The sequence below is a fragment of the Coregonus clupeaformis genome, chromosome 21, assembly GCF_020615455.1.
Source record: "Coregonus clupeaformis isolate EN_2021a chromosome 21, ASM2061545v1, whole genome shotgun sequence".
In the NCBI taxonomy this organism is placed as follows: domain Eukaryota; kingdom Metazoa; phylum Chordata; class Actinopteri; order Salmoniformes; family Salmonidae; genus Coregonus; species Coregonus clupeaformis.
This window is the reverse complement of record NC_059212.1, coordinates 19,314,518-19,330,709: the sequence shown is the minus strand read 5'-3', so window position 1 is coordinate 19,330,709 and position 16,192 is coordinate 19,314,518. Positions and strand designations below refer to the sequence as shown.

The 16,192-nt window shown below is 41.0% G+C and overlaps 1 protein-coding gene across 3 annotated transcripts; it reads right to left on the bottom strand.

Annotated features, from left to right (window-relative positions):
• Positions 1 to 8,594: 8,594 nt before the first annotated feature.
• Positions 8,595 to 14,381, bottom strand: LOC121535021 (volume-regulated anion channel subunit LRRC8D-like). 3 transcript variants are annotated; one of them, XM_041841685.2, is made up of 3 exons: positions 13,761 to 14,381; positions 13,590 to 13,668; positions 8,595 to 12,177 (listed from the first exon to the last, which is right to left on the bottom strand). In XM_041841685.2, the coding sequence occupies exon 3, from the start codon at positions 12,173 to 12,175 to the stop codon at positions 9,620 to 9,622; it is 2,556 nt and encodes an 851-aa protein (XP_041697619.1). In that variant the 5' UTR covers positions 12,176 to 12,177; positions 13,590 to 13,668; positions 13,761 to 14,381; the 3' UTR covers positions 8,595 to 9,619. The 3 variants fall into 3 exon arrangements, with proteins under 3 accessions (XP_041697619.1, XP_041697620.1, XP_041697621.1); XM_041841686.1 differs by having other exon boundaries at positions 13,866 to 14,381; XM_041841687.1 differs by having other exon boundaries at positions 14,138 to 14,381.
• Between the last annotated feature and the right edge of the window lie 1,811 nt (positions 14,382 to 16,192).

Genomic DNA, 16,192 nt, shown 5'->3' with positions numbered 1-16,192 from the left:
CAGGGTCACCAGGAGGGATCAGCCAATGAAGTTGGAAGTCCCACCCAGCTGACTACATTAAAATGGTGGAAGCCCTCAATGGTGCTGCACATGCTAAAACTGCCTGATGACCACTAGAGGCCTCTATCATTCTCTATGGGTGAATGGGCGCAGCATTTTCCTACTCTGTGACAGAAGCTAGTCAACTAAGATACTGCAAAGAAGCTGCTTCTAGGCTCTAAACTATGAATGATTATTGCCACCTATCATGCTGGAGTATTTAGACTACTCTATTCCCCTTCCAAATTTCCAAACAACAGTTTTTTATTGATGATTCAACTTGTTAGTTGCAATGGCCCTGGGAAAAGGTATACTATGAATTATAGCTATAGTAAGGCTTAAAATGACAAGAGATCTCCATATGCCAAGCTATCTGTGGCTTGCTTGTAATGTCATTATTAGCTACAATAAAGTGTAACCAGGCGCAGCAGCAAGCAAATGTCCAACAAAGTGTTGGAATTTCTGCCATCATCCTTGAAGGGAGATAAAGAAAGTCACACACATAACTCAACTTGACTATATAATATTGAATTACCAAAGTACTGGCAAGATAGTGTTCTCTGCAAAGCCTGAATTGATCTCATCTGGCCTGATGTCAGAGTTACAGGCATTAACTTCCAGATTGTATTTCAAAAGTTGCAAATTATTATTATTTTATTGCCCTATTCAAATGTCCCTATTGTTTTGGCATTACATCCTCCCTAAAGATGTTGTGTATGTTGTACCTTTGCTTGATCAAGGAAATTCAGTTAATGTCATGCACATGTGATAACAAACCCTCAACAAATAATTTTGTACAGCTGCTAACCAATTATCTATTTCTTTATACAGATATAACTGCATTATGATAAGATGCCACAGGAGCACCTTTGTACATACTGTACATAATATATTTAAGGTTTATTTAGAATTTTACACATTTGTAGCTAAAAGCTGATTTACAGAATACGTAATTAAGTACAGTACCAGTCAAAAGTTTGGACACACCTACTCATTCACAGGTTTTCTACATTGTAGAAACTATGAAATAACACATATGGAATCATGAAGTAACCAAAAAAGTGTTAAACAAATCAAAATATATTGTATATTTTAGATTCTTCAAAGTAGCCACCACCCTTTACCTTGATGACAGCTTTGCACACTCTTGGCATTCTCTCAACCAGCTTAATGAGGAATGCTTTTCCAACAGTCTTGAAGGAGTTCTCACATATGCTGAGCACTTATTGGCTGCTTTTCCTTCACTCTGTGGTCCAACTCATCCCAAACCATCTCAAATGGGTTGAGGTCGGGTGATTGTGGAAGCCAGGTCATCTGATGCAGCACTCCATCACTCTCCTTCTTGGTCAAATAGCTCTTACACAGCCTGGAGGTGTGTTAGGTCATTGTCCTGTTGAAAAACAAATGATAGTCCAACTAAGCGCAAATCAGATGGGATGGCGTATCGCTGCAGAATGCTGTGGTAGCCTGTGGTGGATAAATCAGAATTAGCTAGGTAACATTGATAATTAAGATGTCTTATCTGCAGAATATGCTTATATGATTGAATTGTTGAACTCTTGTTATTAGAATGTCTCCTTTCGGACTCTGGTGGGGGCAGCTGCACTTCCTCCCTTATATGGGCCTCAGTCACCTGGGGCCCAGAGAAGGGAGAAGTTGGGCTTGTCTATCAAATGTCCTTGGTGCTATGCAGAATATCAGAAAGAGAATAGGGCAAAGGAGGTATGAAGGAAACATTGTTTCCATATGTGAATATGTGTCTTTACCCATTGCAAACCATTTGAAGGGATGGCATGAAGAATGGGAACAAATCACTTGTCTCCACAATGTCTGTGTGTCAGTCACCCCCTTCTTTGGCCTTGGGAGATAGTTCTCTCCCCTGGTTCCCTTTCTAGCAAGGTGAAAACTAAGTAACAACAAATGTCCTTCTAAATTCTTAGTACTGAACAAAACAATGAGTTATTTGTATTTGGGGCTAGGGTCTGGCACAGGATGTGTGGGGTTAATGTCTGGAACCATTGTATGTTATCTCTGAGGTTGCATCTATCCTGACCTATCCTGAGATAGTATATAACCCAGAGGCTCACTCCACTCAGTGGGCTCTCACTCTATTCACTTTGGTGTGGGTATTGTGACCAGCTCCCTTTTCGATACGTTTTTAATCAAGTTAATATTCTGATTGGTGATTGACCTTGTCTCTCCTCATTATTGATGAAAATATCCACCACAAGCCATGCTGGTTAAGTGTGCCTTGAATTCTAAATAAATCACAGACAGTGTCACCAGCAAAACACCATCACACCTCCTCCTCCATGCTTCACGGTGGGAACCACACATGCAGAGATAATCCATTCACCTACTCTGCGTCTCACAAAGACATGGCGGATGGAACCAAAAATCTCAAATTTGGACTCATCAGACCAAAGGACAGATTTCCACCGGTCTAATATCCATTGCTCGTGTTACTTGGCCCAAGCAAGTCTCTTCTTCTTATTGGTGTTCTTTAGTAGTGGTTTCTTTGCAGCAATTCAACCATGAAGGCCTGATTCACACAGTAAGATATAAAGAAAAACCCTGGACTGAGTAGGTGTGTCCAAACTTTTGACTGGTACTGTACATAAAATAATATACAGTTGAAGTCAGAAGTTTACATACACCTTAGCCAAATATATTTAAACTCAGTTTTTCACAATTCCTGACATTTAATCCTAGTAACAATTCCCTGTCTTAGGTCAGTTAGGATCACTACTTTATTTTTAGAATGTGAAATGTCAGAATATTAGTAGAGATAATTATTTATTTTAGCTTTTATTTCTTTCATCACATTCCCAGTGGGTCAGAAGTTTACATACACTCAATTAGTATTTGGTAGCATTGCCTTCAAATTGTTTAACTTGGGTCAAACGTTTCGGGTAGCCTTCCACAAGCTTCCCACAATAAGTTGGGTGAATTTTGGCCCATTCCTCCTGACAGAGCTGGTGTAACTGAATCAGGTTTGTAGGCCTCCTTGCTCGCACACGCTTTTTCAGTTCTGCCCACAAATGTTCTATAGGATTGAGGTCAGGGCTTTGTGATGGCCACTCCAATACCTTGACTTTGTTGTCCTTAAGCCATTTTGCCACAACTTTGGAAGTATGCTTGGGGTCATTGTCCATTTGGAAGACCCATTTGCGACCATGCTTTAACTTCCTGACTGATGTCTTGAGATGTTGCTTCAATATATCCACATAATTTTCCTTCCTCATGATGCCATCTATTTTGTGAAGTGCACCAGTCCCTCCTGCAGCAAAGTACCCCCAGAGCATGATGCTGCCACCCCCGTGCTTCACGGTTGGGATGGTGTTCTTCGACTTGCAAGCCCCCCTTTTTCCTCCAAACATAATGATCGTCATTATGGCCAAACAGTTATATTTTTGTTTCATCAGACCAGAGGACATTTCTCCAAAAAGTACGATATTTGTCCCCATGTGCAGTTGCAAACCGTAGTCTGGCTTTTTTATGGCGGTTTTGGAGCAGTGGCTTCTTCCTTGCTGAGCGGCCTTTCAGGTTATTCGATATAGAACTCTTTTTACTGTGGATATAGATACTTTTGTACCTGTTTCCTCCAGCATCTTCACAAGGTCCTTTGCTGTTGTTCTGGGATTGATTTGCACTTTTCGCACCAAAGTACGTTCATCTCTAGGAGACAGAACGCGTCTCCTTCCTGAGCGGTATGACGGCTGCGTGGTCCCATGGTGTTTATACTTGCGTACTATTGTTTGTACAGATGAACGTGGTACCTTCAGGCATTTGGAAATTGCTCCCAATGATGAACCAGATTTGTGGAGGTCTACAATTTTCTTTCTGAGGTCTTGGCTGATTTTCTTTTGATTTTCCCATGATGTCAAGCAAAGAGGCACTGCATTTGAAGGTAGGCCTTGAAATACATCCACAGGTACACCTCCAATTGACTCAAATGATATCAATGAGCCTATCAGAAGCTTCTAAAGCCATTACATCATTTTCTGGAATTTTCCAAGCTGTTTAAAGGCACAGTCAACTTAGTGTAGGTAAACTTCTGACCCACTGGAATTGGGATACAGTGAATTATAAGTAAAATAATCTGTCTGTAAACAATTGTTGGAAAGATTACTTGTGTCATGCACAAAGTAGATGTCCCAACCGACTTGCCAAAACTATAGTTTGTTAACAAGAAATTTGTGGAGTGGTTGAAAAACTAGTTTTAATGACTCCAACCTAAGTGTATGTAAAACTTCAACTGAACAACTCACCACTATAACTGTGCCTCTTGCCTCCCTGTTGTGCAGTCTGTCTCTGTATCTTCTCTGCTGTCACTCTGTCTGTCTTTGCATCTCCTTGTTCTCATATGTTGTCTGTCTGTCTGTCACGCCAAAGTGTTATTTGCTATTACATATAGAGTATGAAAAAATTAAAAATTAAAAAGGAAAATTTCAAAAAAGGAAAAAGAAAATATGTATGCACTCACTAACTGTAAGTCGCTCTGGATAAGAGCATCTGCTAAATGACTAAAATGTAAATATATAGCCAACATATTAAGGAACTGGCAGTACATATGTGCCTCTCTGTTTACTGAATAAATGCCTAATAAATTACAATTGGCTTAGAAATTTGTGGAGTGGTTGAAAAACAAGTTTTAATGACTCCAACCTAAGTGTATGTAAACTTTCGACTTCAACTATATATACACTACCGGTCAAAAGTTTTAGAACAGCTACTCGTGGGTTTTTATTAATTTTTACTATTTTCTACATTGTAGAATAATAGTGAAGACATCAAAACTATTAAATAACACATATGGAATCATGTAGTAGCCAAAAAGTGTTAAACAAATCAAAATATATTTTATATTTGAGATTCTTCAAAGTAGCCACCCTTTGCCTTGATGACAGCTTTGCACACTCTTGGCATTCTCTCAACCAGCTTCATGAGGTAGTCACCTGGAATGCATTTCAATTAACAGGTGTGCCTTCTTAAAAGTTAATTTGTGGAATTTCTTTCCTTCTTAATGCGTTTGAGCCAATCAGTTGTATTGTGACAAGGTAGGGGGGTGGTATACAGAAGATAGCCCTATTTGGTAAAAGTCCAAGTCCATATTATGGCAAGAACAGCTCAAATAAGCAAAGAGAAACGACAGTCCATCATTACTTTAAGACATGAAGGTCAGTCAATACGGACATTTTCATGAACTTTGCAAAGCTGTCATCAAGTGCAGTCGCAAAAACCATCAAGCGCTATGATGAAACTGCTTCTCATGAGGACCGCCACAGGAATGGAAGACCCAGAGTTACCTCTGCTGCAGAGGATAAGTTCATTAGAGTTACCAGCCTCAGAAATTGCAGCCCTAAGAAACCACTACTAAAGGACACCAATAAGAAGAAGAGACTTGCTTGGGCCAAGTAACACGAGCAATGGACATTAGACTGATGGAAATCTGTCCTTTGGTCTGGAGTCCAAATGGGAGATTTTTGGTTCCAACCGCCGTGTCTTTGTGAGATGCGGTGTGGGTGAGCAGATGATCTCCGCATGTGTATTTCCCACCGTAAAGCATGGAGGAGGAGGTGTTATGGTGGGGGTGCTTTGTTGGTGACACTGTCTGTGATTTATTTAGAATTCAAGCCACACTTAACCAGCATGGCTACCACAGCATTCTGCAGTGATACACCATCCCATCTGGTTTGGGCTTAGTGGGACTATCATTTGTTTTTCAACAGGACAATGATCCAACACACCTCCAGGCTGTGTAAGGGCTATTTTACCAAGAAGGAGAATGATGGAGTGCTGCATCAGATGACCTGGCCACCACAATCCACCGACCTCAACCAAATTGAGATGGTTTGGGATGAGTCTGACCGCAGAGTGAAAGAAAAGCAGCCAACAGGTGCTCAGCATATGTGGGAACTCCTTCAAGACTGTTGGAAAAGCATTCCAGGTGAAGCTGGTTGAGAGAATGCCAAGAATGTGCAAAGCTGTCATCAAGGCAAAGGGTGGCTATTTGAAGAATCTCAAATGTAAAATATATTTTGATTTGTTTAACACTTTTTTTGGTTGCTACATGATTCAATATGTGTTATTTCATAGTTTTGATGTCTTCACTATTATTCTACAATGTAGAAAATAGTCAAAATAAAGAAAAACCCTTCAATGAGTAGGTGTTCTAAAACGTTTGACTGGTAGTGTATATACAGTGGGGGAAAAAAGTATTTAGTCAGCCACCAATTGTGCAAATTCTCCCACTTAAAAAGATGAGAGAGGCCTGTAATTTTCATCATAGGTACACGTCAACTATGACAGACAAATTGAGAAGAAAAAAAAATCCAGAAAATCACATTGTAGGATTTTTAATGAATTTATTTGCAAATTATGGTGGAAAATAAGTATTTGGTCACCTACAAACAAGCTAGATTTCTGGCTCTCACAGACCTGTAACTTCTTATTTAAGAGGCTCCTCTGTCCTCCACTCGTTACCTGTATTAATGGCACCTGTTTGAACTTGTTATCAGTATAAAAGACACCTGTCCACAACCTCAAACAGTCACACTCCAAGCTCCACTATGGCCAAGACCAAAGAGCTGTCAAAGGACACCAGAAACAAAATTGTAGACCTGCACCAGGCTGGGAAGACTGAATCTGCAATAGGTAAGCAGCTTGGTTTGAAGAAATCAAATGTGGGAGCAATTATTAGGAAATGGAAGACATACAAGACCACTGATAATCTCCCTCGATCTGGGGCTCCACGCAAGATCTCACCCCGTGGGGTCAAAATGATCACAAGAACGGTGAGCAAAAATCCCAGAACCACACGGGGGGACCTAGTGAATGACCTGCAGAGAGCTGGGACCATAGTAACAAAGCCTACCATCGGTAACACACTACGCCGCCAGGGACTCAAATCCTGCAGTGCCAGACGTGTCCCCCTGCTTAAGCCAGTACATGTCCAGGCCCGTCTGAAGTTTGCTAGAGTGAATTTGGATGATCCAGAAGAGGATTGGGAGAATGTCATATGGTCAGATGAAACCAAAATATAACTTTTTGGTAAAAACTCAACTCGTCGTGTAAAGGAAAGAATGAATGGGGCCATGTATCGTGAGATTTTGAGTGAAAACCTCCTTCCATCAGCAAGGGCATTGAAGATGAAACGTGGCTGGGTCTTTCAGCATGACAATGATCCCAAACACACCGCCCGGGCAACGAAGGAGTGGCTTCGTAAGAAGCATTTCAAGGTCCTGGAGTGGCCTAGCCAGTCTCCAGATCTCAGCCCCATAGAAAATCTTTGAAGGGAGTTGAAAGTCCGTGTTGCCCAGCGACAGCCCCAAAACATCACTGCTCTAGAGATCTGCATGGAGGAATGGGCCAAAATACCAGCAACAGTGTGTGAAAACCTTTTGAAGACTTACAGAAAACGTTTGACCTGTGTCATTGCCAACAAAGGGTATATAACAAAGTATTGAGAAACTTTTGTTATTGACCAAATACTTATTTTCCACCATCATTTGCAAATAAATTCATTAAAAATCCTACAATGTGATTTTCTGGATTTTTTTCCTCATTTTGTCTGTCATAGTTGACGTCTACCTATGATGAAAATTACAGGCCTCTCTCATCTTTTTAAGTGGGAGAACTTGCACAATTGGTGGCTGACTAAATACCTTTTTCCCCCACTGTATATTAGATGTAGTGTACAATATTACAGTGAAGCAGCATTAAGCAGTCTCACAAAGTAAGGCATAGCGCTGTTGTAGTATCTGTCAGTCCGAGATGGGGGAAGGTTTAGTTTGTTACTGGATCGGGTAGATTTGCCACTGACATGGGATTTTGCAAGCTTCTGGGCAAAGGATCTGCAGAGGTGGGTGTGGCGGGACTCCAAGGACTGCAAGGCCAGGTTGCACATCGTTGGATCTTCTCAAGGTGGTTGTGTTGGTGGGCTGTGAGACCTGGGTGCCATAAATAATGTCCAATTACCATTGAGAAATGCATTGAACCAGAGAGTGACAAGAATTGGAAAAGTTTATCTAAAAATCTAGTTTTATTGTGCCATAAATTAATGGACTTTGAGCGTATTATCAATAATTTGGTATGGTGGCATTTGTGAACAGTTCATGTACAGTACAGAAATACATTGGAAAAAAGCAATAACAATCTTTGTCCCATTGTTGTCTCCCTTTTGTCAACCCTCATCCCTTTTCAATCACGCATCTTTAAAAAATAAATTAGGTTTATTATGGTCTGTGATAGGGGAGTGTAATCCAGAGAAAAATATTCAACAATCTATAAGCAAAGCAAACATTGATTGTGCAAAGTACTCCCAATTTCAAGCGTAATCCCCAAGAGGGGGTAAAAGTTCAGACCGTATCTTCTATTCCCCCAGTGAACTTAGTCTGATCATACAGGCCAGACTGTGACAAAGCAGATTTTTAAAAAGTTTTTTTTGTTTTTTTGTCATTTAGCAGATGCTCTTATCCAGAGTGACTTACAGGAGCAATTAGGGTTAATTGCCTTGCTCAAGGGCACAACGACAGATTTTTCACCTAGTCGGCTCGGGGATTAGAACCAGCGACCTTTCGGTTACTGGCACTATGCTCTTACCCACTAAGCTACCTGCCGCCCTAAACAGTTCCCAGTTGACTGAGGATCCCCTCTTATCAACACACAACAACTGTCACTCTGCTGACAGACCATGTCTTGGCTGCAGGATGTCATTGAAGAAAATTAAGGAAATGTTATTTAAATAAAAGTGAATTACTACTGAAAAGAGAGCATTTGTTCTTTCATTGAATGGTGATGTGAATAACGACAGTGAGTGTTTTGACAAACATGAGAGCTCTTCTGTTTTGGCCTTTCTTATGAAAGCCCTCACTGAGAAATAGCAATTAAGGCGAAAAGCTATTCCCCATGGTTAACATCATACCTGAGTAGCTAATACAATTTTTGTTAATAAGTCTAAAATTCTATTCCCATTAACAATATTATGCAATAATACCCTATGAAGCAACTGAAAGCGTTTTTTATCCTGAACATTCTTAAATATTTGAAAGAATACTACTTTGAAACGATAAATGCAATAAATCATGACTTGATTATAGTGCTACGCAGTCTGCGTTGAGGAGAAGCATTCTCTCTCACTTTATTAAGTTAAACGTGTCAAGGAACAAACCTTATAGTGCAATTTATAATCAATAAAACGTGGTTCAATACCCTGTGAAAGTAACCGCCCTTTCCGCTTTACTTCCGGGTCATGTCCCCATGTCTTTACAATGGGGTTGAAGTTATATAATCAAATTCGTGAAAACGGAGTCATTTAAGATATATATAAAATCATATTCATGTTGTGGATGAATTTACTTCTGCCAGATGCCTTTTATTAAGTATTTGGCTTGAAGACCATTGTGCCATGTTTTTGCCCATTGAAGACGATTCCAAAAGGCAAAAATAATTATACAACTACAAGGCTACTTCCTGGTGAATAACATCTCACTTTCATGGCGTATTGCTTCAGTGAGTAATAATATACATTTCAGTTAATCACTGTACCAATAGGGTTTAGGATATCAGAGATTTTAAGCTATAAGCCACTCGCAAAGGACACATTGGTCTCCCGACTGAGGCTTTCCTTTACATCTATGGGCAAAGTGTCAAAAAGGTGGTCCTCGACAATGAGGCAGTTTTTACGTAGAAGGCGGCAGTTCCCCAGTAGCGAGGGAAGGCGGTCCAGACAGTTTCCCCTCAGCTCCAGCTGAGCGAGCTGCACCAACTGACCCACCATCTCAGGCAGGGTGGTGAGGCCATTGTTGCTCAGACACAGGACCTTCAGCTTGGTGCACCTGAACAGCTGCTTGGGCAGCACCTCCACCTTGTTTGCATTAATGGCGAAGTGCTGGAGGTTCTGCAGGAGACCCACATCCGGCGGGATCACTGTGATGGAGTTGTGACTGACATCCAGGTGCCTCAGCTTGGGGAGGTGGAACAGCGCTGGCGGGAGCGTCTCCAGTTTGTTGTGCAAAAGGTGAAGTGACTCCAAACACTTGACCTGGCCTATGGAGGCTGGAATGGTGATGATTTTGTTGTGCCACAGTTTGAGGCAGGTCAACCTCTTGAGGTGCTGAAAGCTGATGATCTCCTCAATGGTGCGAATGTTGTTGGATTTGAGGTCTAGCTCTTGAAGGTTGGTTAAGCTGAAAATAGCATGGGGGATCCTCTCCAGCTCACAGTTGTGCAGCTCCAGATCGGCAAGGTTTGTCATCTTCTTGAGGCTGTTCAGTAGCAGTAGTTTAGTACCATCATTGTGCACCACCAGTTTGATCAGGTGTGGGGACAGCTCTGTGAGGCTTGAAGGCATCTTGGTGAGGTTGCTCTTCAGATACAATGTCTTTAGATGTTTCAAATCTCGCATGGACTCTAGTCCTATCATTTTGTTGTTTTCTGAGCTTAAATTGCCTACCAAGTTAAGCTCCCTCAAACTTCTCAACAAATAAACCCATGTGGGGATCTCAGCGACATCTGTGAACTTGACGTGAAGGCAGCGGAGGTGGTCACGGAGAAAGACAAAGGCTGTCTGCTCAACTTTGGCGGGGCAGTGGCAGAGGTGCAGCTCATGCAGACTGGTCATTTGGGAAACCTTTGCCGAAAACCTGACCTCAGGAATTAGTTCTAGTTTAAGTATTTCCAGGTCGGTGAGGTCAAACACTGCATTCGGGAGACCAGAGAGCATGAAGAGGTGGAGCTCCTGCTGGTCTTGGGCATTTCGGGTCACAAGCTGTCTGAGCTTCTCAAATGTCCACTCGTGGTTCAGACTGATCTCCCTCAGCTTGTTCTCGCTGACCTCTGAGAGGAAGACACCAAACCGTTTGGAATACAGCTGGTCGTACTGATCGACCATGTGCAGAAGGAACGCAAAGTCGTTCTTCACGTCAGGAATGTCACTGAAGCTACTCTCCTCTCTGACTTTCTCAAATGAGTACTCTTTAAGGGGGCGCCTGAAAAGCCAGTGGAGGGAATACAAGCACACCATCCCATAGATCAATATGAGGGCCATGTAGCTGAGGAGGAGCTTTCTCAGCATGAAAGCCATGTTGTGGGTACAAAAGAACTGCTTATATCCAGTTAAGTGTTTGATATCGGGCTCACATTTGTGGCGAAAGTCGATGGCAGCCATAAAAGTTGACGTATATGACAGAATCAAAATGAACTTGACCGTTTTGACCACGGTCTGAGCTACGTAGAGCTTGTAGATGAAATCGCTGTCCTCCACATGGGCACGGAATTTTCTCACCTTCTCAAAAAGAGCCTTGGCCTGCTCTCCATCTTTCTTGTCCAGGATAGTCATACTTGGGGCCTCAGCAACGGGCTTATCTGCTGAGAACTTGACTCCTGTATTGCCAAGCATAGGAGTAGATGTGTTGGCAGAATTTTCGTCTTTATTTTCCTGTGATACCTGTTTCGGTGCTGAAGTGGTGCCAGTCAGTCTCTGTTTGTTCTCCTCAGAATCCTCACAGGCTGTCTCGGACAAAGCCTTTGTAGTCCACGGAGACTCAAAGCATCGTCCGAGAATGGACACAAAGTGTTCAATCTTTGAGCTTGTCTTGGGGTATTTGAACCAGAAGTTACTACTGACCATAAGCACAAGGGTGTGAATGAGAGTAAGGTACGGGAAGTACTTTGAGTACCAGGGCAAGGCAACATGGTAACACATTTGGTTGACAAAGATGTACTGCTGATAATCTAAGTTGGTTCGGATCCCTGTGGGCTCGGGTTGCTGCATTTTGCTCTCTTGCTTCACAACAATGGGTTGGGTGTTATGGATATTGTGTACTGCACTGTCTGGTAGATATTTAGTGGCCATTGGTGTAGCATGCGCTGTCGTCATACTAACTGCTGATGAGGTGGTTTCTTGCTGACTTTGAGTTGTGCAAGAGTTTGGCCCTGCTGCCGCCTCCTCCGCTTCCTCCAGGCAGGGAAGGCACGCCACCTGGTCCTTTGTGATCTGCATCGTCATGGCAAAGATGGACAACATGAGCATGACCACCCCCAGGTAGTCCATGAAGACGTCCCACCATGGTTTTAGGATGCGGTAGGTCGGCTGGATGTCATTCAGCGATGCTAACTCAGTGATGGTAAACATTCCTGCAATGGAAGAGGACCGGGCATTTAGCTAGTATGGAAAGCACTTATTTCTCAAACAAGCTAATTAGAAATAAAAAAACAAGCATTTCAAATGTGTGTTTTTGTTTGGTAACAAATCGATTTTTGTTGGTAAATGTTTGTACTTGGTATGGTTATAAAGGTTAAAAAGGTAATAAAGGTTAATACCATTATTTGTTATAACTAAATTGAATGGCTCTCCATGTCAAAGTGGCCCATAAAAGATAAAACAGCATTAGTAATGACATCGGCTTATTACTCTCTTTCATGCATCTCTATAAAGAATTTAAAAACATCTGATGACAAAGCCAAGAGTCTACATCTGGTCTAGACTAGTTATGACATGTGGATACTGGAATGGCAAAGGTTACTTTGATGTTAGTCTACCAACTATTGTAAGTCATTGAGAAGTTTATCATCTTGGTGTGCCATTTTAAGAAGCAATGGTAATTGTGCCCAGCTTCAGCATGTGGGAGCACTTCCTGTATTTACCAGTGTTGTAACTCTCTCTGATCCTTTTCTCCCAGGGTAAAAATAATATGTTTAAAATTGTTTTATGACAGTGATGATACATTGCCCAAACTAGGTAGCCTACATAATGATAACTACTGTTAATAGTTAATAGGATTATTACTGTTTCTACACTATTAAGAGTGATTTTATGCCATACACTTTTCCTTACCAGTATTCTAACACAAATATTGTCACTTGATTTATCACTTGATGATCATTAACTTGATGATATTTAGTTTCATTCATAATTTCCTTTAATAGTTGAACTAAAGATTTACAGTAATATCAATACATATTTTGATATTATAGGCTATTAGCCTATAGGCTATATTTATAGCTATAGTATAATATTAATCTAAAATGATTTAAGGTGACATCCCAGTAAGCCATCATCAAAGACGTTTTGCATATAATCAAAGCGGAGGATCTGTAGAAGGTGAGACAGCGTGTAGACCGCAGACAGCACTGGTCTAAAAAAGAGACCGGGAGCAGAGAGGCCAGTTGTGGAATAAACCTAGGCTACTGATCGAAAATATTTACAGAATTTAACTTAGGAAATATAAACTATTAGACAAATGTTAAACTCTTGAGATTATTCTAGAGATCTTGCGCATTCATTTTTCTGTTGTTGTCTGACTCTGAGGTCAGGTGACTTGCTGTAACGTAGGGTAAACTTAAACTAACTCAACTACAGCATGTGCATAGAGTTAAACATTTACAGTGCGTTCGTTAACAATTTAAATTATCTTGCCACTTGCTATAGCCTAAATAAACTACCCTGGGATAACCGCACATTATGACAATCAACATCAAACAAATATAAATTATGTATTTACAGTTTTTAAAGCGTGGTAAATTCGAGAAAAAACTACCATACTTACTATCTTGGTGACGTTAATTCCACTTTTACGGTCCAGACAGTTCCTTCCGAAGATTCAGCTCAAATAATTAAACCATCATCTATGGAATAAAGATTAAGACCAAGAACATTATGTTCGTGACAGTGCAATTGTCAGGACCATTCTCAATACCAGCCGTTCTGCATAGGCTACCTGAGAAACACTAGCTACGTGAAGAATATGCGCAGAACGTCTTACTCCGTACGCATGTAATTCAAAGAAAAGGATGGTCGAACTAGAACATTAAACCGCTATTACCGGCTTTTCTTAATGGTGGATGCGACAGATCAACGTCCTAAAGACACAACGTGCTTATCTCAGATGCCACCAAATTCGAGAAAGGCCTAATTATGAAAACTAGTGCACCACCGCATACTTGATCGAATGTTTCTCCCGCGTGAACATTATGTTACAATATAACTCATTCGTAAGCTTTGAACTGTAACCATTTGTTCAGTAACTATCTAGCAATTACTACTTTTCAGTCTGTAAATGAATACATTGTATCCGGCACATCATAACTGCTGCACCTGTAGGCTACACAATGTAACAGTCCTTGCTAGCTCTCTCCCTCTCGTCCTGTCTGTCTGTAGCTAGGCTAGATAGCCAGCCTAATTGTGAAATATGAAGACGTTAGGAATCTAGAACCGTTGGTGAAACTCGCTATCGACTGAAGTCATGCTGGATTTCCAGCTATGTCTGGATTTGGTTGTTTGCTGCACCGGTGCATTGCACACTGTTGAGGAAGTGTCTCTTGAGTATGATACAGGTTCGAACCGGTCCAGGCTAGATCATGTAATAAGAGTGGGCTACCCTCCTCTCAACCCTTGTACTCACAGAGGAAGTGAATAAAAACAAGTCAATGGAGTGCCAGGCAGGGGCTGACTGGGACAACAATTCAGCCCTGGCATTTTTGCCACATCAGCCCACATCACAGCTCAACTTTTACTTTACCAGTCACTGGTGAAACATAGTCCTCCTCCTTTTTTAACCAGCTCATGTTTAAGACAAATACAACATGGAAAAACACCACTGGAGATACAGTTGAAGTCGGAGGTTTACATACACCTTAGCCAAATACATTTAAACTCAGTTTTTCACAATTCCTGACATTTAATCCTAGTAAAAATGCCCTGTCTTAGGTTAGTTAGGATCACCACTTTATTTTAAGAATGTGAAATGTCAGAATAATAGTAGAGAGAATGATATATTTCAGCTTTTATTTCTTTCATCACATTCCCAGTGGGTCAGAAGTTTACATACACTCAATTAGTATTTGGTAGCATTGCCTTTAAATTGTTTAACTTGGGTCAAACGCTTCGGGTAGCCTTCCACAAGCTTCCCACAATAAGTTGGGTGAATTTTGACCCATTCCTCCTGACAGAGCTGGTGTAACTGAGTCAGGTTTGTAGGCCTCCTTGTTCGCACACGCTTTTTCAGTTCTGCCCACAAATGTTCTATAGGATTGAGGTCAGGGCTTTGTGATGGCCACTCCAATACCTTGACTTTGTTGTCCTTAAGCCATTTTGCCACAACTTTGGAAGTATGCTTGGGGTCATTGTCCATTTGGAAGACCCATTTGCGACCAAGCTATAACTTCCTGACTGATGTCTTGAGATGTTGCTTCAATATATCCACATCATTTTCCTTCCTCATGAATTTATAAATGCCTTATAAATGGTTTATTATGGACCCTTAAACTACATTGTTACCCATCCGGTACTATTAGACGAGGAAGAAAATCACTGAATAAATGCCTACCCCATTGTCTTATATAACCTAACTACATATTTCAAATCCCCCCCTGCCCACTTCGCTAAGTGTTTAAATATTAAGCTACATATAATTCATTAGAAGAAAACTGAGAAAGAGAAGGAGAGAGCGAGACGGCCAGTTCCTTAATGTTTTGGATGTATAACACAGTCAATGGCTACATTAAGGAACTGTCTCTCTCTCGCTCTCTCCCCCTCTTTCTGTTTTCATCTATTGAATTCAATATAAAACCTTCTGTGTTTGTCATAGAACGATGCCGGGACTAGTTTATGTGGATGAGGCTAGATTTCCAGCATTGTGCTTCGTTTGACAATGTCCTAAAGTATGTGTATTTTGCTGCAGAGAAGTGACGGGCCTTTCAGCAAATGAAATAAGCGGGAAATAGGCAGGACTTTCCAGCCTCCAGTGGCGTTGGCTATGTTATGTAATCCGACACCAGGGTCAATCCTTACTACAGCTCATAAGACCCACTCGCTGGCTGAAGAGACTGAGATTCAGAAGCGAATAAACATTGATAAAACATTTAAAATACACAGACAGTCCCTGAATTGACCTTTAACAGAGATTATTTAGCAATTACTATGCATTAATTCAGTGTTTCATTGTAATACATAATGACTTGTATTTAATAAAAAGCAGTAGTACTGTATTTCATGTCTAATAGATGGCTATTGGCTTATGTGTTATAAAATCCAATCTAACAACTTTTTAGGCTATTTAGTGCCTGTCATATATATTTCCCTGAATCCCCCCTTCCCTAATTGGGCCTAAGTGTTAATTAGCCTACTATTTCATACGATATACAGCCACAA

Bases quoted from the DNA above. Each gene is read 5' to 3' on its own strand.
- LOC121535021 (XM_041841685.2), bottom strand. From the start codon at position 12,175: ATGTTTACCATCACTGAGTTAGCATCGCTGAATGACATCCAGCCGACC.